Here is a 22,989-nt window from a genome sequence, read left to right as displayed (position 1 = left end):
GGAACCATTATGAAAAAGTGAAACTCATTTCATTTCACTCACCACAATTTAGGGGTTTATGCTTTTAGAAAAGCTTTAAGTATATGCTTTCTGTATCTGAATATAACATTGAACCGTAATAAAATAGCAGTTGATATGTTCAGTTAAACATAATTATGTGTTACGTCGCTTTAAGACCTGAAAGAGCTTGAAGTCCAACATTTTTGAAGAATATTTATTTAGTCTCTGTAAATTATTGGGGTCACTGTGCTAAATATTTTATATGTTAACAAATTAATCTATTTGCCTAATATGACATAACTAATTTTAGTGGCACAATCAGGAATAGATCTCTGGCATTTCATTCTAGTGTGCTTTAAATTTCATAAACTTAATTCCTCTAAAACATTCCAGTTATTTTCTTCCAATCCTAGTCTTAATCTCTGTATTTTATAAAAGAAGGAAAAAAGACATGCAAGGGCAATTGGAAGAATGTTCTTTCTGAAAATGGTATGCATTGTGGTGCTTTGTTGTTTCCCTTAAGCAAATGGTATGTGGCTCTAGAATTGCTTCTGAGAGCAAACCATTTTCATATAAGGCATCCCAGAGAAGATTTTTTAAGATAATGTGTTCATGTTGGAGCCTTCTCAAAGTAAAATCATGGAACATTTATCCTATTTTTTAATGTGGCTTATGATTGCCCTGTAAGTTTGTATAAACAACCTGAAGGACTCTGCTGCCAGCTGAATTGGTGTCTTTTAAATTCTTATAATCCTGGCAAAGAGTGGCAGCATGACACTTGATTATGGCTTTGTAGATACTGTACAGACCTTCAAACAAACGAACAAACGCTGTCTTGAGGTTGTAAAACATTAACCAGCCCAAGCTGTACTATTGTGTTTTAAGTAGTGAGAGAGACACTTTGACAATTCCCAAGTGACCTTGGGTTTGATTTCATGCACAGTTCCAATTTTTATAATTAATTTCCTCTGCTCTACTTTGTCTTCTAATTTCTTCAAATGGCCACAAGTGCAACACAAAAGAGAACTGATTATAAAAAGTTGACTCCTTTCAACTAGTCCCAGGTTGCTTTTGTTTTTGTTTTGTTTGGTTTACTTTGTGTTTTATAGCCTAAGTGGTTTTCAAAATGTGTGTCACAAACCATTAGTGAAGCATGAAATCAATTTAGTAGATCAAAGTGAACATTTTAAAATCTAATAGACTAGACTAAAAATATTCACATCATAAGAAATAAGAGTATTTTTGAAACTTTATTTTTGTGTCTAAAATATTTATGTATAAATGTGTGTGTGGAAGGAAATACATAAATTCCTAGAATGCTTACTCATCAAAACTGTGAAAGGTCACTTCATGTGATGAGTTCCTGTATTATTTTAAATAATTTGAAAACAGTGATATAATTTCCCAGATTTGGTCTTTGGGTTTGTGTCAAGCTACTATTATTTCGTTTTAGAGAAAAATGATAGCAGATAAATGGGAACACGATAACTTCCCCACTTTTAGTTAATAGAAAATGTTAGTATTTTATCTTCTATTTCTGTAGAAATAATCTTGGGATCTGTTCCACTTGTAGTCTGGTGTGGAGAGCACTAAGAAAGATCACATGCCATGTCTATGCAGTTTTTTTAACTTGGTTTTTATACCTTTACTTGAGAATTATTTTCAACTAATTATCAGCATTTAATTTTTAACAAACACAATAGACGTATATATGAAATTAGCTAGTGTTTTCTTCCTCAGGTCAATGTGACTGACTTAAAGAAATTACTTAAAGAAAAAAGAAATTACTTAAAATCTAAAAATTTTAGTTGGTTATATATTTTATCTGTGTCAATAAAATAGTATTAACTTAATGAAAATTAAATATAATCTAATTATATCTATTCATAGATTTAAAATAAACTTCTAGTTGGAGTGCATTAGAATTAATAATAAATTAAAATATATTTTATTTGAATCATATCTGCTCAAGTTAGTATAACTATTTATCATTTATCTTTTGTCATTTTCTTTTCTTGCATTTTCAGCTAAAATTGACCAAGAAGCAGAGGAAAACTCACTGACAGAGACTCATAAATGGTGAGAAATTAAGTACTTTCCTTTAATATAATGTTTCTCTTCAGAATAGGCTCATAAAATGCTTAATATGTTTTATCTCAAGGAACCAATCATTAGCTCAATTTTTATTTTCAAGCATAAAAAAAAGAAACTAATAAATAGTGTACTTTAATTTCACATTGAATTTCTAAATTTTATTTTTGTAAGTCCGAATGATGTATAATTTTGTTAAGCACCAATTATTTTAAATAGCTTAGCCCTCACTTTTGAAGAGGATTTAGGACTGTGGAAATAAGAGAAAAAGGAAGATAGCAGGAATCTGAAGAAAAAAGGGTGAGGAGTTTGGTTACAGGGAACTATTGCATTTCCACATTCAAAAGTAGAATCCGGGTAGAAAGCCGTGAGCTTCCCTCGCATGCACCTTCACTTCCAGAATGGAGATTTGCAGTCATAGCTGAGCATAGGAAAGCATCCTAATCAAAGGAATTTTCTTGTGAGGTACTGTTTTTATCTCAGTATTACTATTACAGCTCAAGACATTTTAGTTTTATAGAGACTCAGTGACAAATTGGGGACAAATGTATGTGCTTTGATTTTTAGAACTGGTATGGAGTCATTTACAAATAATTGATGCTGAGTTGGGCTATGCATGTCTTGAGGATTGTACAGTGACTGAATACCCTTTTCTGTATCAAAAGAGAGGTTTTCCAAATGTTTTGATGCAATATAAGATTCCATATGTTCACCACGGTGGCTTTGAAATAGGGCAGTCCCATGTGGTGGACAGGGCCCCAAGAGCACCGTTCCAGACTGCAGCGGTGTAAGCCACATAAAGGGCCTGGGCCACAGCTTCCTCATTTCTAGATGGATAGAACCTCATCCTTTCTTCCATCTTCCAGCGTTGTAGGAATGTATTACTTTGTTCTTCGCAATATGCAGTTTACTCGAGTGTGGCCGGTGAGCAGCCTTACTAGGAAAGCAAGTATACGCATGTGAAAATGTTTTGTAAACTGCACAAACTCATGTCATCAGCTTTCTTTGAAAGGAATTATACTCATTTGTCTTTATGTTTGAGTACTTTTTTTTTTTTAAAAAGCCCTGTCTCTTAATCCATGTAAAATGAGTAAGTGTTGCTTTTATCAAGAAACTAGACTTTTATATACTAGAATATTATGTTTTATCAATTACTTTATGATTTCCTAACTAAATAAATAGATTCAAACAAACAATGGCTATTTGGTATATTTTTTAAATCAAATGAGACCTTTTTCATATTCCAGGGGTTTTATGTGCTAATTTTGTCTCTTTACTCATACATTTTTGCTATTAATCTCAGAAGTGGGACTTTGAGCTCCTGTTTCACATAAACAAAAATATATAGCTTTTGGATAAATAGTTTCACTGAACTCTTCAATTCTCACAGAGAATAAGATGACTGAGCAGATGAGTCTTGAACCATACCCAAAACCCAAATACAAACTGGATGAACATATCCTCATCTTCAGATGATTTCATTGAGCAAGCCAAACTATCATATTGTATTACAAGACAGATTTCAGCAGAATCTTGTTAAGGTTGCCTGCATCCCACAATGTGTTTATTTCAGCTTCAGCTTTTATTTTATTTTTAATTAGCATACATGGCTTTCTTCAATTGTGGAAAAATATCATCAGACCAAATGTGATTGTTTTTATTTTCCCACAGATTTACTCAGTGTCTGTGTCAGCTCACAAGCAGAGAATGTAGAAATTCTGTATTTTTCTAATAGCCATTTCATTATATCTAAATTTAAAGAATAACAAAGCTGTGAGTTATAAAATTGCATTCTGACAACCAGAGATTCTTATCTATAAATTGTGGCTAACTTCACATTTTTCTTAGAATTTCTTCTTCTATTTCTTTCCTTAAATTTCACAGGTAAAAACGACATTTTATAGTAAAACTGATCTTTGAGATAGAAAAAGAACAAATTTAACTTTGGCATCAATAAAGCAGATAGAAATGACTAAAATTAAAATTTGAATTATCTAATGTAATAGTTTCAATATAAGTTATCTTTCTAAGTTAATTTAGGTGATGTTTTAGGTAAAGGAAATCAGACTGAGAAAGGTATAATTAACTTGACACATTGTGAGTAATGGAAAACAAAGTAATTTATTTGTTCCACTTCTATTATTTCAAAAAACCATTCATTTTTCTAGGAAGTTTGTGACTTTTTCTACAGAATAAAACATTAGTTCAAAGATGTTCATATTTTTCAATAAGACATCTGTACTTCTGAAATTTTTTCATTAAACCTCTGCTTTTATTTTTTATTTATTTTTAAAATTTTATGTATATTTTTTTCAATTATAGTTGACATACAATATTATATTACTTTCAGGTGTACAACACAGTGATTAGACATTTATATACCTTATGAAGTGATCACCCCGATATCCAGTACCCAACTGACACCATACATATTTATTACAATGCTGTTGACTATATTCCCCATGCTATACACTGTATCCCCATGAATATTTTTAACTACCAATTTATACCTCTTAATCCCTTCCCCTCTTCAACCATCCCCCACCCTCCATCTGATAATTATCAAAATGTTCTCTTTCATTCTTTTTTATGACTCATTTTGGCTGCCTACTTGTGTTTGTTTCTATTTATTGAGTAGGGCTGCTGCGTCTCCCAGTCTGAGTAGAGTGATCTTACATAGTAAGTGTGCTGTGAGGCCTAGTGGTTCAGTCTCCCTGGTCATCTGAGCTGGGTGCTCCAGTTGTGGAGAATTCTCTTCCTGGCACTGGAACCCTGGGCTGGGGAGCCCCGTGTGAGACCGCAACCCCTCGCTCTTCCGGGGGGATATCCACACCCAAGTTATTTCTCCAGATTCTCAACCCCCACACATAGGTGTGGGACCAGCCAATTTTGCATCTCCGCTCTCCCAATAGTCTTGAGGTGACCTCTTCTGTGTGTCTCCAGTTGTAGGATTTCTGTTCAGCTAGACTTCAGGCAACTCCCAATGGTGGCTGTTCCATAATTCAGTTGTAATTTTGATGTGGTTGTGAGAGGAGGCAGGCACAGCATTTACCTACTCTACCATCTTGACTAGAACTTGATTTTTAAAACTCTGTTTTTAAAACATGCTTCAGAATGGAAGCCTTAATTTTTTTTTTTCCAGGAGCTAAAGACAACTAAAAGATTATAATGTAACTAATCTTTAATCATAAGATAATAGTAAATTTGTTGAAAACATAGCACAATCATACTTACAGGAATAATAAATTAATGTGCTCTATTTGGGGCATTGTGATGTGATGAAGGTTTGGCTGTATAGTTTTAAAATACACTTAATGTACCTCATAGTACTAATTTTATTTTAATTCTTAAAGAGAAAACATTGATTCTCCCCTTTCCCCCATTTAATTTAAATAAGAGCAAAGGTAATTGCATTCGGTAGTAGTAAAGGCCAGAAGTAGTAATGGAAGAAAGCACATTTATGAAAGAATTTTAAATCACACATTTTAAAAACTAAATACTATTGCTTGAGTGGTATTTCACCAAAGCCAAGATTGCATAACAAATGAGTCGAAATGGAAAATGCAAAATAAAGACAAAATAAAGAAAAGAAACAAAGGAATGTTGGTTCCAATTTTTTCATGTAATATGTAACTGTTCGTTTGTCATGGGAGAGAAAGTATTTAATCAGTCCTGAAATGATGCACACATACTTTATCATGTTTAGTGACTTTTAGAGTATCAGTTTATAAAGTGTTTATCCAAAGAATGGACTTCTGGCACATGGATAAAATGAAAGCACAATGTTTAGTTCATAATAGACATATTTTCCAGAAACTCTCTGAGTAACTATCCGGAGATGAATAGAAAGGCGGCAGGTCTGTGTTTATCTGGCTTATGCTGGCAGACCAGACAGGCTCCAGGCCGGCATTAAAACTAAAGTGACATGGAAGATCTTTGCAGAACCCCAAACCATTACATCATTCTCTTAGCAATATTGATAAAGGAAAATAAAGTTGGAGTTTGTTATTTTACAACTTGGATTTCTTAGTAAACTACTTTAAATCCCTCCCCAGAATAGTTACCATCTGGAAGCCTGGAGGAGGGAGGCTTCCTAGGGTCACGTGGAAGCTGCATTTCACACCCTTCACTTTCAGGCCATGTGGCACATTTTAGATACAACACTTTTCTTTGTACAAAGGGATTTTTTTTTTTCCTGTAGCTGCATTATTTAAATTTTTGTAAAATCCATTGACTTTCAACTATCAAAGGGATCCATCGACACCCTTTGAAAGTTTGCTGGCCTTTGTCAGTTATAAAAGATCTTCTGAAGTGGTGGTCTCTCCTGAAATTTTTTATTTATTAGCTTTTGTGTATTCTGAATAGAAGGACTTCAGTACCTTCTGCTTAAGAGAATTTGGAATGTTTGTCTTCAGTTTTGGTTAGTAATTATAAAGAGAAAAAATACATCAAAGAATTTTTGCCCTTTTGCAAAGTTTGTTTTAAAAATGGAAACATGTTACTGTTGTATACAATCTTTCAGTGATCCAGGATCCACGGATCCTCCCCAAATAACGTCAGCCCATCTTGGTAAGGCCAAAGTCACACCCTAACTCTTGGGCAGGCAGTCTCCTAAGGGGAAACGTTAGCATATTTGCAATGAAAATGTGTTTTAATCCCTCCAGTAACACTGTGGTGTGGGAATTTGCATGTATACTGATTTTTGAAGAAGTAAAAATATTATTGGCATATAAAAATCATAGATTAGTATGAATAGATACAAAAACAGATTTTACATGCTACTTCCAGAAAATTGCCGACACTTATCATGTATTATTTAATCCATAAAATAGTTCCCAAAGTGATTGGGGATTATTTTTATACATTATGAAAATGTATCCTTACAAAATAATTCATAAAATCTTTTTTGTTTTTGTTTGTAGTCTTACATTGCTTAGCAATAAAATCACATTTCTGGAGGAAAATGAATAAATTGATCAAAATTCTTTGATTCGAGGATATTGAAATCAAGTTAAAGAGAATGTAAATATTTGGCATAGTTTTTAAAATTGGTCTAAAAACTGTATGAGAAACTAGACCAGAAGTTTCTCATTGCTCTTAAGTTACTCAAAGTCAAGAATCCACCAGAAAGAGAGCATAGAGTAGAAAAGGCAAAAAGTGATTGAAAATAATTTTAATAGAAGAAAAAGAGAACTAGAAATAGGATATGATAAATAGGATATGTGTATTTTTTTTTCTTGTTTTATTCTACAGGTTGTAAGAATATCTAGTAGAGAGTATCATAAACTATGTTTTGTTTGTTTGTTTGTTTGTTTTTTATGACCTGAAACTTAGGCCCATTTAAAGTTGATTTTGATTTCAAGCATTCAATAACTGTTGAAAGCATGGTTGCACATTGGTAATATGGGTACTTTGTAGTCACTTACTTAGGACTTCAAATATAGGCCCATTAAGAATAAGAACCAGAAAATTGCCGTTTCTAATATTCAAACTACGAATCAATGTGCTGATTAACCAAAAGAAAAAAATCAAAACTCTTTTGAACCTCCAAGTCCACCCTTTAAAACTGAGCTTCTTTTTCTTATCTTGCAGACTCTCAGTCCTCTTATCATGTCTTAGGAGAAACAGTGCCTTTTTAGGTTAATGTACATATTTTTTAAATTTGTGTTAAGGACCTTTTAATTTCTATCCTTACTTATGAATATAAAATGTTGATCTCATTTTTTTTTCAAAACTCATGCAACTTGTCTTTCCTTTTAGTTACATCCCACATGTTCCTGATTAGATAAGAATAAATTAAGATAATGTTCCAAACCTCTCAACTTTATTTGAAGTATGTGTTTTATCAACTCTGCTATTTAAATGACCAAACCATGTTCTCAGATATAGGCTTACAGAATTCAACCTCATTTTAAAAGCAGCTTTTTATAGTTAGGGTACATATTTGCATAGTATATTTTATGGTTTCATATTATTAAAAGTGCTTTTCATACGTAGTGCCTATAGAAAATATGAGGTTCTATTTAAATGGATTGAGAATTAAGTTCTTAATATAAATACTTGGAGAGAGGGGAGAATCTCTTCCCTGTCCTCCCTAATAACTTGTAATGCACTTTGTGATATTTGTGCAAGCTTCATAAATTATCTTGCATTGTAGTATTTTAATAAAAATGCCCAGATAGTAAGGAAGACAAGTAGCAAGAAGTTCAATAGTAATAAATGTCTTTATTGGTTTGCTAAATCTGCAATTGTTAAATATTATATAGATTAAGACCAGGGCAGTTTTTCAAAACCTATTAGGTAGTTCAAAGTTAAAATGTACTAACAGTATAAGGAAATCCAAATCTGAATAACTTTTTTTGTGAATATGTTTTTTAAAAAATCAGTAACTACAAATGACTACCACTCTAGTACTATTTTGACAAAAAAAGACTAAAAAATCAATTTTAAAAGAAAAATAAATATTAAAATCCATAATTTGATCGCTTATTTCAAGTATAATGTTTATCATTCAATGCAAAATAAATTCAGTGATATTATAAGATTTGCAGGACAGTGAGCAATTATTAGCTGTCCTGTCTCTGAGATGATAGTACATAAATTAGAAATAGAAGAGGTTTACAGCTAGCCGATATAAAAATATGTAGGTACATGTGTAGAAAGACATTTTAAAAATTATTATTTCTTAATTCAATCCTGAAAAAGACATATTTAGATCCAGCTCAGAAGCAACACTACCACTAAAGGTTTCAGTTTCAGTTTCTTACTGGGTAAATCTAGCAATCTAAAGCAATGACAGACATTGACAAAGAAGCAAAATGAAGACGTTTTGAAATAATGAAACAAAGTCTTAGAATTCAGAAAGGAGAAATCAACCTCGGGATAATGAAGCTGTGCTAAAAGTAGGTTGAGATTTCTACCTCAGATCATCAACCAAATAAATTGCAAAAAGACTAAGGAAATAAACATTGAAGTTGAAACTTTAACTAGAAGAAAATATTAAGAAAATTTATAGGGTTTAGAATGGGAAGAAGCTTTGCAAGCACAAAGCAACATAATGTTTATTCTATTTTTGCTACTTATTTCTAAGTGGTTGCTTCTTGGTGTCTAATAAATTGCATAGGAAACATAGTCAAGTTAATTTAGGAACGTTTTTTCGAATTTGTTTTCATCCTCATACTTTTCCACGCGTATATTGCCTCTCTAGTTCATTTTACTTTTTATTAATTTTTATTTATCTCAAAGTTATAAATGCAGAGATAGTTGGAAAGGTCAATACCATAAGTCATAAAACAAAAAGCAGCAGCCTCTTGTCCCACCCTTTCCTGTTCCCTCTTATGTTTCTCTCAGCCATTTCCTCTAATATTTTCTGCCATGTTTCTCAATAAATCCTCATACTGCTATTTCATTATTTGTTATCCATTATCCATTAACTTACAGTGATGATAGATGAAGTTTTAGCTCATTCTTAACCCCCATCCCACTTTTTCCTCTTCATTCTTCTAAACTTTGTATTACTATTTTAGTTAAATATTCAATGTTTGCTTTAACAACACTATTTCAATATTATTCACTGCTCTGTCAGATTGTGTGGGATAGTTGTTTCTTATAGTTTTAATTTTTTTCTTGCTGTTTATAATTTTTGTCATTTGCTTAGTTTTCTGAGCCCATTTTTAATTATTCTCAAATACTCAACCACACTTCCAAAAAGCTCTCAATACTATTTTCCATATGATCAAACATATCTAATAATGTGTGACATTTATTTTTATTTTCCTCTTTGAGTTCTCCATCCTCTTCATCCAGTCTGCATGGGTGTCTGACCCTGTTGGTTAGATATAATCCTGAGAGTAGCTGTCAGCTACTCTCCTTTATTAATAGATCATCTATCTCTTCCTTAGATTCTGTATTTTTCTTTCTCTTGGGCATGCCCCCCTCTTTAGGAGAGGGAGTATACCTACAGTACATACTTCTTATTTCTTAGGAAGGTTATCTGTGGGATATTTCCAGATATGCAAGTTCTCAAAGTGTATTCTTCTCTCACTCCTAATCGATAGTTTGTCTAGACATAGAATCCTAACTTGAAAATCATTTTCTCTTAAAAAATTGAAGGCATTGATTCTTTCTAGTCTTCCAGTCTTCAGGTTGTTTTTCAGAAGTCTCACAATATTTTTATTGGCAGTCCTTTGTGTTTGACTTGTCTTTTTTCTTGTAGAAGCACTTAGATTTCTCTCTGTTTTGGTTGAAAGTACACATCTTAGGCCTCGGTGTGTGCAATTTTAACTATGCTGGAAAGTTGGTGATTTTTTTTTCTGTTCATAGTATCATGAACCTCTGTTCGGGGATTGGTCTAGAATGATCTTTAGGTTTCTGATGCAGGTGACTAAGATGGTGTTTCTAAAAGTAAGATGGAGACAGGATGAGACGTTTGAGGTAGGTATGTAATTAGGTAGAAATGGTGTCTATTTGATTCAGTGTTTAAGTCTAAAGCTCGGGAATGTGGCTTGGCAAGTGCTTGCGCTTTCTATGTCATCAGTATGAAAAGGTAGACGCAGAAACCACAAGAGTGCATGGGTCACCCAAAGAGATGCTGTCCACAAATAACCAGTGGCCTCAGACCAAAACCATGAAAAGTACCATATTTGAGGTACTACTAGAGAAAAAGAGACCCATAATGGAGAGAGAAGTCGATTCCAAGCAGTAAGAAGAAAAACAGGAGACTGTTGTAACAGAGGTCTAGGTGAACCAAAGGTAGCAGAAAAATCTCAAAAATAATTATGATGTACAGCTAAAACCAAAATATCTGTTTGTTTTAGTAAAGAGAAACAATTTGTACTCTTATCAAAAATAGTTTTAATTTTTACCTATTTTATGGAATTAGGTCAGAAGCTGCATTGCAGTCGGCTGAAAAAAAATAAAGATGTAGAAACTCTGAGGGTAGACTACTTTTTTTTTCGGAAGGATAGAAAGAGAGGGATTGGATGAAATATATAGAGGGAGGTGTGTGGTCATTGCTTTCAAATCGCTTTTAATGGCTGCACCATATAGATATGTTAAGGGTTCTGACTGGTGAGATAGGCTGCCAGTGGAAGAAAATGTATCTAATTGCTGGTGGCCATAAGGAAGTTAGAATCATGGACGGTGCTGAGTACCTATAAGTGATGTTATGAATTTCAAACGAGGTGTGACTCAGTCACGTGAAACAGGAAGGGCACTGGAGGACAAGAAATAACCAAACTCCATTTCTTGACTCCCTGAGTCTGGGAGGGCAGGAGACAGAGAACTGTGATAAGGGTTTACAGGAGAACATTATGGCAGACATGGTATCATTTACTTAAAGCTGTGTTTTAATTAAGAAAAAAAGCAACTAATCATATTGGAGAATTAAGGTGCGTGGCTGTAAACACATCTTCCCAATGCCCACAAACTAGCAGCAAACCCAAGGGCACCAGAATGGAACTTGTAGAGCTGGTGGTATTATGCAACTCCAATCCATGAGGACATAGGGACAAAGGGAAGAAGAGGACTTGAGTTTGGAGGGGCTTGTACTTAAGAAGACAAACGTACCTGTCGGCGAGGATGGGTATACCAGTGGCTCATAACCGTACAAGAGCTGGAGAGATTCCTTGGCTGGCTTATTTTAATGGTGAACGCTAATAGGTTGACCGTGGTTGATGGGTTCATCGTAGACTGCTGTAGTTCATCCTTTGCTACTTGGTCGCTTGGATTTGTTAGGCTTAAAATGGGCCTAGAAATGGCTGATAGAAGTAGGTCCTGATTGGGATTATTGGGAGAAGAATCTTGGACATATTTCCTTTGAGTGAGAAAGAATGGGAGAACAGATAGTTGAAAAAAGTAGAGGGGTATCTTCGGGCTGGATAACACAATAGAGGAAGAATGTCAAAGTTATCTGTTGGCTTACGTTGGCTTATGTTACTTTACATTGCTGTCTCCTTGGTGAGATTTTTTTTTGTATGTTCAGAAATCATAGGAGATAGGCTTTATACATACAGACTAGAAATGAGGTAATATTTCTTGATGTTTCAAACTGCATTAGTGTCTCCAAAAATGTTAGGATGCCAAAGAATCTAATTAGCTTGCTAATGCTTCTATGTGATTCTTGTTTTCCACCTCAATGACTGCCATGAGGCTCTCTGCTCACTCTTATAAAAAGGTATTCCACTCAGGATGGCAGTGCTATGCAGTTCGAAACATGCCAGGAATATCTTACAAGTATCGTTGGGCTAGTGAAGCAGAGATTTATCCAAGCACTGAAAGTACATTTTTAAAATGCCAGATACTGTCTTTTTCCAGCCTCAGATCTCTGAATTGACCTCAGGGGGAAATTTTGGTTTCCAAGGACTTGGTTTCGACGAGTCACCACTACATGACTACTGAAGGGGGTTCTGGGATATTTCTAACTGCTGTTGTCCCCAAAATGAAGCTCTTATCTTCTATACTTATTGTATCTGTATCTAAGATGGGGAATGGGAGAGCTTTGGGGACCTCAGCCCACCAGTTCCCACAATATTCCTATGAGGACTGAGTAGATTAACTGATAGTGCCCGTTTTGTAGATGAAGAAGTGGGAGAGAATTTTACTTCTGTTAAATGACTTTGCCAGAGTCAGGGAGTAAGGTAGCACAGAGCCAAGAAAGGGATTTTAGCCACCTTAACAGTTGAACATTATATGTCTGTTGTGCAACCATAGGATTCAATTATGAAATTTTAAACCCTAAATGAATGAAATAGTGCTATTTGTAGGAGTGTTTTGCTGCTATTAATTCTGCCAAATAATAGTCTGTAACTCATTTCTTATTATTTCCCTTCCCTTCCCGCCACTCAATAGCCATGTCAGGATAAAACTGGCAATACCTGTTAAAATACTTTTAAATTATATGGTAAAATATAAATATAAGACATTTATGCTGATATTTGCAAAGGTATGTGCTGTTTTCACTTTTAATTACATCAATGAGAAATCAGACAAAAGTAACAAAATATAGTATTTGCATGCTCATACCAGTCTGTTATTTTGACTCTGTGTCAGGAGGGCCTTGCATCTAAAAGTGGAGGCCATCTGTTGTAGTGGAGATATTTTAAAACAATAGGAAATCTGTTATATTTCCAAAGAAATTGGTTATCTATATGTCTCTTCCATATGTCTCCTGAAAGTTACAAATGTATGGGATTAGAAACGCCATTATCACCCCGAGAAACAGCATTAGCATCGATGCAGTGCAGCAGGCCTTATGCAACACTGACCACAAAACATCCCGTTCGAAAGAAATGGCTGGAAAAACTTTCATGCTGAAGGTCCTACCTGACCTGGGAAATATACCTTATGTGTACAGTGATTTTTAAAGGATTGACTTTTACGCAGTATTTTCACTATATATGTAAAGTTGAAACTGTGAGCATTTTCAGTATCTTAGCTTCTAAGTTAAGCATGATACTCCCAGAATGTGGTGATGACAAACATTTAATTAGAAGTGGGGTGGATTTTGCAGTGTAATGCAGTAAATACCTAGGTGATTAATATGGGTAAAGATGTAATGACTGGTATATGGACTGCAAGGTTTATTAAGTATGTCCCTGTCCACAGAACACCTCCAACCCTAACAAGGCACACAAGATTGTACGAGATAACATTTTCCCCGAATATTCTTTGTTTCATAGTTTCTCCAGCCTCCTCAAACTCCTGCTCTCCCTCTTTGCTGCTTTGACCCAGTTTTCTTGCCCACTCTCTATTTCATGGAGTAAATCCACCAGACCAGAACCCCTTTCTCTCTTTGTATATGAAACTACTCCTGTAAACACCTATCTTCCCCTTTTCTTATATCTGGAAGTAGTATCTCCTCCCATAAAATATCTCTTCTGGATCCTTTTCTCTCCTTTAAAGCCATTAATAAACTGGTTTCATTATTATCATGAAATACTATTTAAGCAATAAAGAAACAAAAAACCTGTACATCCTCTCACTAGTCATTATCCCCATTCTTCTCCACCTCACTCCATCTGTACTTGTGTTTCTTTTTGTTACTAATATTTATTTGTATTTTTGTTTATGATTTTATGGCCAGTCTTTTAAGAAGTTTGTCTAGTTTTCAGTCTTATAAAAGAAGTAGGTATTATAGTTTGTTGATTATTGCCCAATTTTTTGCTTGTTTGTTTCTTCGCTTGTTTGCTTTTTCACATATTTCCACTCTTTATCCCTTTTTTCTACAACCTATGTGTATTTCTGGCTTTGTAATTTGAGTGAATAACTCATATGCCTTCCTGGATTTTACTTATTTTAATTAACTTACTTATTGAAGTATAGTTGACACACAATATCATATTACTTTCAGGTGTACTATATACTGATTTGACATGTATATACCTTATGAAATGATCACCGTGATAATTATAGTAACCATCTGTCACCATACAATGTTATTACAGCATTATTTATTATATCCCCTATGCTCTATATTAAGTACATAACTCTTAATCCCCTTCACCTATTTGGCCCATTCCCCAACAGCCCCTTCCCTCTGGCAACTTTCACTTTGTTCTCTGTATCTACATGTCAGCTTCTGTTTTTTCTTTGTTTGTTGGTTTTGCTTTTTAGATTCTACATAGAAGTGGAATAATATGGTATTTGTCTTTGTCTGACTTATTTCACTTAGCATAATACCCTCTAGGTTCATCTGTGTGTGTGCGTGTGTGCGTGCGTGTGTGTGTGTGTGTGTGTGTGTGTGTGTGTGTGTGTGACACATCTTTTTTACCCATTCATCTGCTGGCAAACACTTAGGTGGTTTCCATATCTTGGTTAATGTCAATAGTGCTTTCGTTAACACAGGGCTGCAGATATTTTTTTGAATCAGTGTTTTCATTTTCCTCAGATAACTACCCAGATTAGAACTTTTCGATGATATTGTAGTTCTAATTTTAATTTTTTGAGCAACCTTCATACTGTTTTCCACAGTAGATGCACCAATTTATATTCCATCTAACAGTTCACAACAGTATTATCTCTTTGATAATAGCCATTCTGACAGGCGTGAGGTGATATCTCATTGTAGGTTAGATGTGCACTTCTCTGATGATTAGTGACATTGGACATCTTTTCAAGTGTCTGTTGGCCTCTGTTTGTCTTCTCTGGAGAAATATCTATTCACATCCTCTGCCAATTTTTTAATCTGGTTTGTTTTTTCGATAATGAATTGTTTGAGTTTTGTGTGTGTGTGTGTGTGTGTGTGTATATTTAGAGTAACTTATTTCCTGCTATAACAAACAATTAATAACCCCTCCTCCAGCAACAGGGAAACAGTGGAGTTTAGGCCTCTATAGTAACGGAGGAACTGCTGTCGGAATCTCTGCCTGGGGTGGAGGCACTGCCTGGGGAGGGACTCTAGGTTAGGCTTAGCCCCCTTTTTTTTGTTTTTTGTTGGATATCCAACAAAATCTGAGGATAAATACCCAAAAGTGGAATTGCTGGGTCATATGTTGTTCTACTTTTAATTTTTTTGAGGAACTTCCGTACTGTTTTCCATGGTGGCTGCACCGATTTGCAATTCCACCAGCAATGCACGAGGGTACCCTTTTCTTTACATCCTTGCCAATACTTACTGTGTTTTGATTTATTGATGATAGCCCTTCTGACAGGTGTGGGGTTATATCTCATTGTGGTTTTAATTGCATTTTTCTGATGTTTAGTAATGTTGAGCAATTTTCATATGTCTATTGGCTATCTATATGTCCTCTTTGGAGAAATGATTATTCAGGTCCTCTGCCCATTTTTTTAATTGGATTGTTTTTTGGTATTGAGTTCTATGAGTTCTTTATAAATTTTGGATATTATCCCTTTATCAGATGTATCATTGACAAATATCTTCTCATTCAGTAAGCTGTCTTTTCATTTTGTTGCTGGTGTCCTTTACTATGCAAAAACTTTTCCATTTGATGTTTTCCCATTTGTTCATTTTTCTTTTGTTTCTCTCCTTTGAGAAGTTATATCAGAAAAAAATATTACTAAGAGCAATATCAGAGAGTTTATAGCCTATGTTTTTTATCCCAGGAGTTTTATGGTTTGGGGTCTTACATTTAAGTCTTTAATCTATTTTGAGTTTATTTTTGTAAATGGTATAAAAAGATGATCCAGAGTTTTTTCTTTTTTGTTTTTGCATGAATCCGTTCAGTTTTCTCAATACCATTGATTGAAGAGATTGTCTTTACCCCATTTTATATTCTTGCCTTCTTTGTCATAGATTAACTGACCATATAGGTATGGATTTAAATCTGGGCTTTCTATTCCATTCCACTGCTCTATGTGTACGTTTTTATGCCAATACAATGTGATTTTGATTACTATAGCCTTGTAGTACAGTACAGTTTGATATCAGATTGCATGATACTTCCATCTTTGTTCTTCGTTCTCAATATTGCTCAATTTTATAGTTCCATATAAGTTATAGGATTATTTATTCTAGTTCTGTGAAAAATGTCATTGATATTTTGATAAGGATGCATTGAACTTATGGATTGCTTTGGGAGGTATGGACATTTTAACAATGCTAATTCTTCTATACACGAGCACAATATATGCTTCCCATTATTTTTATCTTCTTCACTTCTTTTCTTTAGTGTCCTATTATTTTCCAGGTACAGGTTTTTTATCTCATTGGTTAAATTTATTCTGAGGTATGTTTTGATGCAATTGTAAATGGGATTGTTTTCTTAATTTCTTTGATAGTTCATTATCAGTGTATAAATCTGCAACCAAATTCTGAATATTAATTCTGTATTCTGCTATTTTACTGAATTCAGTTATCAGTCTAACAGTTTTGGGGTAGAATCATTAGTGTTCTCTCTTCATAGTTTCATGTTATTAGCAAATGATGAGAGTTTTTCACCTTTTTGTCCTATTTGGATGCCTTATATTTTTCTTCTTTGACTTCTGTGGCTAAGACTTACAATACTATGTTGAATAAAAGTGGTGAAAGTGGACATCCTTGTCCTGTTCCTGATATTAAAAGTAAAATGCTTTTAAGCCTTTCTCTGTTGAGTATGATGTTAGTTCTGGGTTTGTCGTATATGGCCTTTATTATGCTGAGGTATGTTCTGTCCAATACCACTTTGCTGAAAGTTTTATCAAATGGATACTGGATTTTGTCACATAGTTTCTCTGCATCTATTGATAGGATCACATGATTTTTACCTTTCGATTTGTTAATGTGGAGTATCACTTTAACTGATTTGTGGATATTGAACCAACCTTGCATCCCAGGAGTAAATCTAGCTTGATCATGGTGTGTGATCTGTTTGATATATTACTGAATTCAGTTTGCTGATATTTTGTTGAGGATTTTGCATCTATGTTCATCAGGGATACTGGCCTTTAATGTTTTCGGTAATGTCTTTAATTTTGGAATCTAGGTAATAATGGCCTCGTAGAATGAGCTTGGGAGCCCTCTTTCCTCTTGAATTTTTTGAAATAGTTTGAGAAGAATAGATACTAATTCTTCTTTGAATGTTTGGTGAAATTCACCCCTGAAGCTGTCCAGTCCAGGGCTTTTGCTTGTTGGGAGACTTTTGATTACTGACTCAACATTTTTACTAGCACCCATCAGTTGAGATTTCTGTTTCTTCTTGATTCAATCTAGGAAAATTGTTTCTATGAATTTGTCCGTTTCTTCCAAATTGTTCAATTTGTTAGCATTTAATTGCTTACAGTATTTTCTATAAACCTTTGTATTTCTGTGCAGTTAGTTGTCACTTCTCTTTCATTTCCGATTTTATATATTTGAGTCCTCTCTTTATTTTTTTGATGAGTCTAGTTAAAGGTTTATCTTTTTTTTTTTTTTTACCTTTTAAAAGAACCAGCTCAGTTTAATTGATCCTTTGTTTGTTTATTTTCATGCTAATCTATATTATTTCCTTCCTTCTACTCACCTTGGGCTTTGTTTGCTTTTTGTTGTTGTTACATTCAGTTTAGATTGTATTTGAGATCTTTTTTGTTCTTTGAGGTAGACCTGTATTGCTATAAATTTCTCCCCTAGGACAGCCTTTACTAAGTCTTATAGATTTTGGGTCGCTGTGTTTTCATTTTCATTTGTAAAAATATCATGATTTTTTTTCCTTGCTCTCCTTGTTAAGCCACTCATTCTTTAGTAGCATGGTATTTAGCCTCCATGTGTTTGTGTGTTTTTAAGGTTTCTTCTTGTAATTGATTTCTAGTTTCATACCAGTTGGAGAAGATACTTGATATGATTTTAATCTTTAATTTATTGAGACTTGTTTTGTGACCTAACATGTGGTCTATCCTGTAAAATGATCCATGTTCTCTTGAAAAGAATATATATTCTGCTGCTTTGGGGTGAAACGCTCTAAAAATATTAATTACATCTGACTGGTCTAGTGTTTCATATAAGGTCACTGTTTCCTTGTTGTTTTTATGTCTGGAAGATCTGTCCATTGGTTTTGAAGGGATGTTAAAGTCCCCTACTATGACTGTTTAACTGTCAGTCTCTCCTTTTATGTTGGTCAATATTTGCTTTATACTTTTAGGTGCTCCTATGTAAGGTGGATAAATGTTTACTAGAGTTTAATCCTCATATTGGATTGTACCCTTTATTATTATGTAATGTCCTTCTTTGTCTCTTATTATAACCTTTTTTTTTAATCCATTTTGTCACATATAAGTATTACCACACCAACTTTTTCTTTTTTTCTTTTTTTATACCAGTTGTATAACACATCTTTTTTCATCGACTTACTTCCAGTCTTTGTGTGTCTTTCAATCTGTGGTGAGTCTCTTGTAGATAGAATATGTCTTGCTTTCTTATGCATTCAGCTAGCCTATGTCTTTTGATCGGAACATTTAACCATTTACATTTAAATTGATCATTGATAAACTACGTAGTTATTGCCACTTTATTATTCATATTTATGTTCTCCCCCCTTCTTTCTAAAGAAGTCACTTTAACATTTTTTTGTAATACTGTCTTGGTGGCCATGCATTTCTTTAGCTTTTGCCTCTCTGGGAAGCTATTTATTTCACCCTCAATTTTAATTGATAGCCTTGCTGGATAGAGTAGTCTTGGTTGTATGTCCTTAACTTCACCGAATATTTCGTGTCAATCCCTTCTGGCCTGAAACATTTCTGTTGAAAAATAAACTGACAGGGCATATCCTTTTAAATAACTTGTTGCCCTTCTTTTGCTGTTTTTAGGATTCTCTCATTGTATTTAACCTTTGCCATTTTAAGTATGATGTGTCTTGGTGTGGGCCTCATTGGGTTTATCTTGTTCGGGACTCTCTGCACTTCTTGAGCTTATATGTCTGTTACTTTCACCAGGTTAGAGAAGTTTCAGTCATTATTTTTTTCCATATAGTTTCTCAAATCCTTGCTTTTTTTTTCTCTCTTCTTTTGGTTTCCCTATGATGCAAATACTATTATACCTGATGCTGTCCCAGAAGTCCCTTAAACTTTCCTCACTTTTTTGATCCTTTTTATTTTTTGCTGTTTCAATTGGCTATTTTCTGCTATCTCTCTTCTGTATCGCTCATTCTGTTCTCTGCTTCATCTAATGTTGATTCCTCCTAAGGTTTCTTCATTTCAGTTATTGTATTCTTTATTTCTGACTTTTTTTAATGGTTTCTTTGTCCTATTTTATGCTTGCTGTCTCTTTGTGTCAGTTCTCACTAAGTTCATCTACACTTCCCCTAAGTTCATTGAGCATCCTTCTAACCAGTATTTTGAACTTTGTATCTGGTAGATTGCTTGCGTCCATTTAGCCTTTTTTCTGGAATTTTCTCTTCTTTCATTTGGGACATTTTTTTTCTCATTTTGACTGATTCTCTGTGTTCATTTCTATGAATTAAATAGATCTGCTTTATCTCCCAGTCTTAGCCAGGTGGCCTTATGTAGCAAGTGTCCTGTATGACCCAGTGGTGCAGTCTTCATTATCACCTGCACTAGGTGCTCCAAGAGTGTTGCCCGTGTGGGTTTTGTGTACCATCCTGTTGTAGTTGAGCCTTGATTGTTGTTGGTACATCAGTGAGTGAGATCAATTCTCAGGCTGACTGGCTATGAGGACTGGCCATGCCCACAGCATATGAGCTGTGTGGGGGCTGACTCCATGGAATATATTTTGCCCCATGGGATCATGTGCTTGATGAGCCCACCCATTGAGTATGCTATTTTGGAGGCTAATCTGATGGTATTCTGTTAGATTGTGATGCTAGTCTCCAGGTGTGTTGCTTATGATCCTTTGGGATGGGCTTCTGTGCAAGCCATGGTCATCTACTCCCTATGACTGGACCAGGACTACCTGGTAGGAGCTATAAAGCTATCCAAGGTTGGTCTCTGCCTGTGCTATACTTGGAGGTACCTGAGAGAGGCTGTGAACCAAGGATGGCTACCACTAGTACTGGACCTGCGGCAGCTCAGCATAAGGCCCAGTGTACCTCAAGGACTAGAGCTGCCTACAGGCTGCCTCTAAGGGTCAGAAGCTAAAAGAGCCTTGGGTGGTATGCACGTTGAGTGAGGTTGGGTCCCTGAGAGTCACCAGGTAGGGGCATGTGTTGTTTCCCAGGTTAGTGCAGATTCAGATTTGGTGCCAGTGCTGAGCCTGTGGCCAACTCACAAAAGTCTCAGATCATAGGAATGCCAGCTGTTGCTTGGGCCAGAGCAGGCTATCCCCCACCAAAACTATCTCCACAGGTGTAAAAGCCCAGGCCTGTGATCGCTGCTGAAGGGCTTCCTGCCAAGAGCGCAGAGTGCGTCTGGTCGCTTGGCCATAAAAATGCCCCATCAGTGCTTGAGCTTGGGGGTGGGGTTTCAGGGATTCACCAGTGTGGAGTGAGTGGTGTTTTCCAGGCAAATTAGATTCTGATTTGGCCGTGTGGGAGGAAGGCTCAACACAGGCAAGATGGCGCCTGCCTGTAGGCTCCACAGGAAGACAGCTCAACACAGAGATAATGGCAGCTGTCCCTCCAGCCCTCACCCTGAAGCCAGACAATTCAGTCTCTCCCTGTATGTGTCTGGCACCTCCAGAGCTACTGTTCTTCTGCCAGAGCTCAGGGTGAATGCCTGCGAGCAAGTGAGTCTGTGCACAGGTCCTTTAAAAGGTGTCTGAGTTTCCAGCAGCCTTCTGTCTCACCCTAATGACTGGAATCCCCCATGATTTTCACAGCCTCTTCCCAGCTTTGGAACCCTGGGCTGGAGGTTCCTGGTGTGGGGCTGGGGTCCATTGCTTCTCAGCAAGAACCTCCACAGATAAGATGTCCCTTCCAGTGTTCAACCACCACATGTAGGTGTGGGATCAGCCCAGTTCGTATCTTTGCCCCTTCTACCAGTCTCCATGTGGCCTCTTCTTCATATACTTAGTTATAGGACTTCTGTTCAGCTAGTCGTCAAATGGTTTTCCAGGCTGATTGTTCTGTACTTTAGTTCTGATTTTAATGTGGTCATGAGAGGAGGCGAGCACAAAGTTTACATACTCTGCCATCTTGACTGGAATCACCACCGTGATCTTTTTTTTTTTTTCCCCTACTAACTTTGGGCTTTGTTTACTCCTTTTTCTAGTTTCTTTAGGTGTAAGATTACATAATTTATTTGAGATTTTTCTTGTTTTTTAAGGTATGCCTGTGTCACTATAAACTTCCATCTTAGAACTGCTTTTGGTGCATCCATAGATTTTAGAATGGTAACTTCATTTTCATTTGACTAAAGATAATTTTTATTTCCTATTTGATTTCTTCACTGACCCATTGGTTGTCTGGTAGCATGTTGTTTATCCTCCACATGATTTTGCTTTTTTATTTATATTTTTCTTGAAGTTGATTTCTAGTTTCACACTATTGTATTCATAAAAGATGCTTGATGTGATTTCAGTGTTCTGAAATTTACTGAAACTTGTTTTGTGGCCAAACATGTAGTCTAGCTTGTTAGAATGTTTCATGTACATGTGAAAAAAAATGTTATTCTGCTTGCTTTGGATGGAACATTCTATATATGTCTATTAATATCTTGTGATATAATTTAAGACCAGTGTGCCCTTGTTGATTATCTTTTTGGATGAACTATTCATTGATGTAAGTGGGTGTTAAAATCTCCTACAATCATTCTAGTACTATCAATTTCTCCCTTTATTTCTGTCAATATTTGTTTTATACATTTAGATGTTCCTGTGATGCATAGATATTTGCATGTGTTGTGTCCTCTTGTTTTATCGATCTCTTTTTCATTATGTAATGTCTTTTTTTTCTCTTCTACAGTCTTTGTTTGAAAGTTTGTCAGATATCAGTATTGCTACTTCAACTTTTTTTTGGTTCCATTTGCATGGAATATTTTTTTCTCATTCCTTCACTTTCAATATATGTGTCTTTAGGTCTGAAGTGAGTGTCTTCTAGGGAGCATCTTTTGATTGGATCATTTAGTCCATTTGCATTTAAAGGAATTTTGTATTTGATTCTTACGTAGATAAGCCAAGGTTTCTTATAAAATTTATCGAGTTAACATTGGTTAATAAAATTATATAAGTTTCAAATGTACAATTCGATAATTTATCATTTGTATATTGCATTGTGTGTAGATATGTCTTTAGTGCCATTTAAATTATTTTCTATGTTTTTGTAGTTCTTCTCTGTTTCTTTTTTTCTTCTTTTCTCTTGTGATTTAGTGACTTTAATGTTATGTCTGGATTTCTTTATTTTTATATTTTGTGTCTCTATTATAGGATTGTGGTTTCTGGTTACCATAATGCTCATGTATAACAATCTATGTATATAGCAGTCTATTTTAAGTTAGTGACCACTTAAATTTGAACATATTTTAAAAGCACTACATTTTTATTCCCTCTGCTAGTGTTTTATGTTTTCAACATATTATATCATTTTATTGTATGTATCC

The 22,989-nt window shown here is 34.9% G+C and overlaps 1 protein-coding gene across 1 annotated transcript in view; it reads left to right on the top strand.

Annotated features, from left to right (window-relative positions):
• Positions 1-22,989, top strand: part of FMN2 (formin 2) — a 402,924-nt gene that overhangs the window by 321,774 nt on the left and 58,161 nt on the right. The window contains exon 15 of the mRNA XM_011380009.2: positions 2,028-2,079. Coding sequence (XP_011378311.1) covers positions 2,028-2,079 — 52 coding nt within the window. The remainder of the gene's footprint in view (positions 1-2,027; positions 2,080-22,989) is intronic.

Source organism: Pteropus vampyrus, unplaced genomic scaffold (genome assembly GCF_000151845.1).
Source record: "Pteropus vampyrus isolate Shadow unplaced genomic scaffold, Pvam_2.0 Scaffold383, whole genome shotgun sequence".
Classification (NCBI taxonomy): Eukaryota; Metazoa; Chordata; class Mammalia; order Chiroptera; family Pteropodidae; genus Pteropus; species Pteropus vampyrus.
This window is presented reverse-complemented; position numbering and strand designations above follow the sequence as displayed.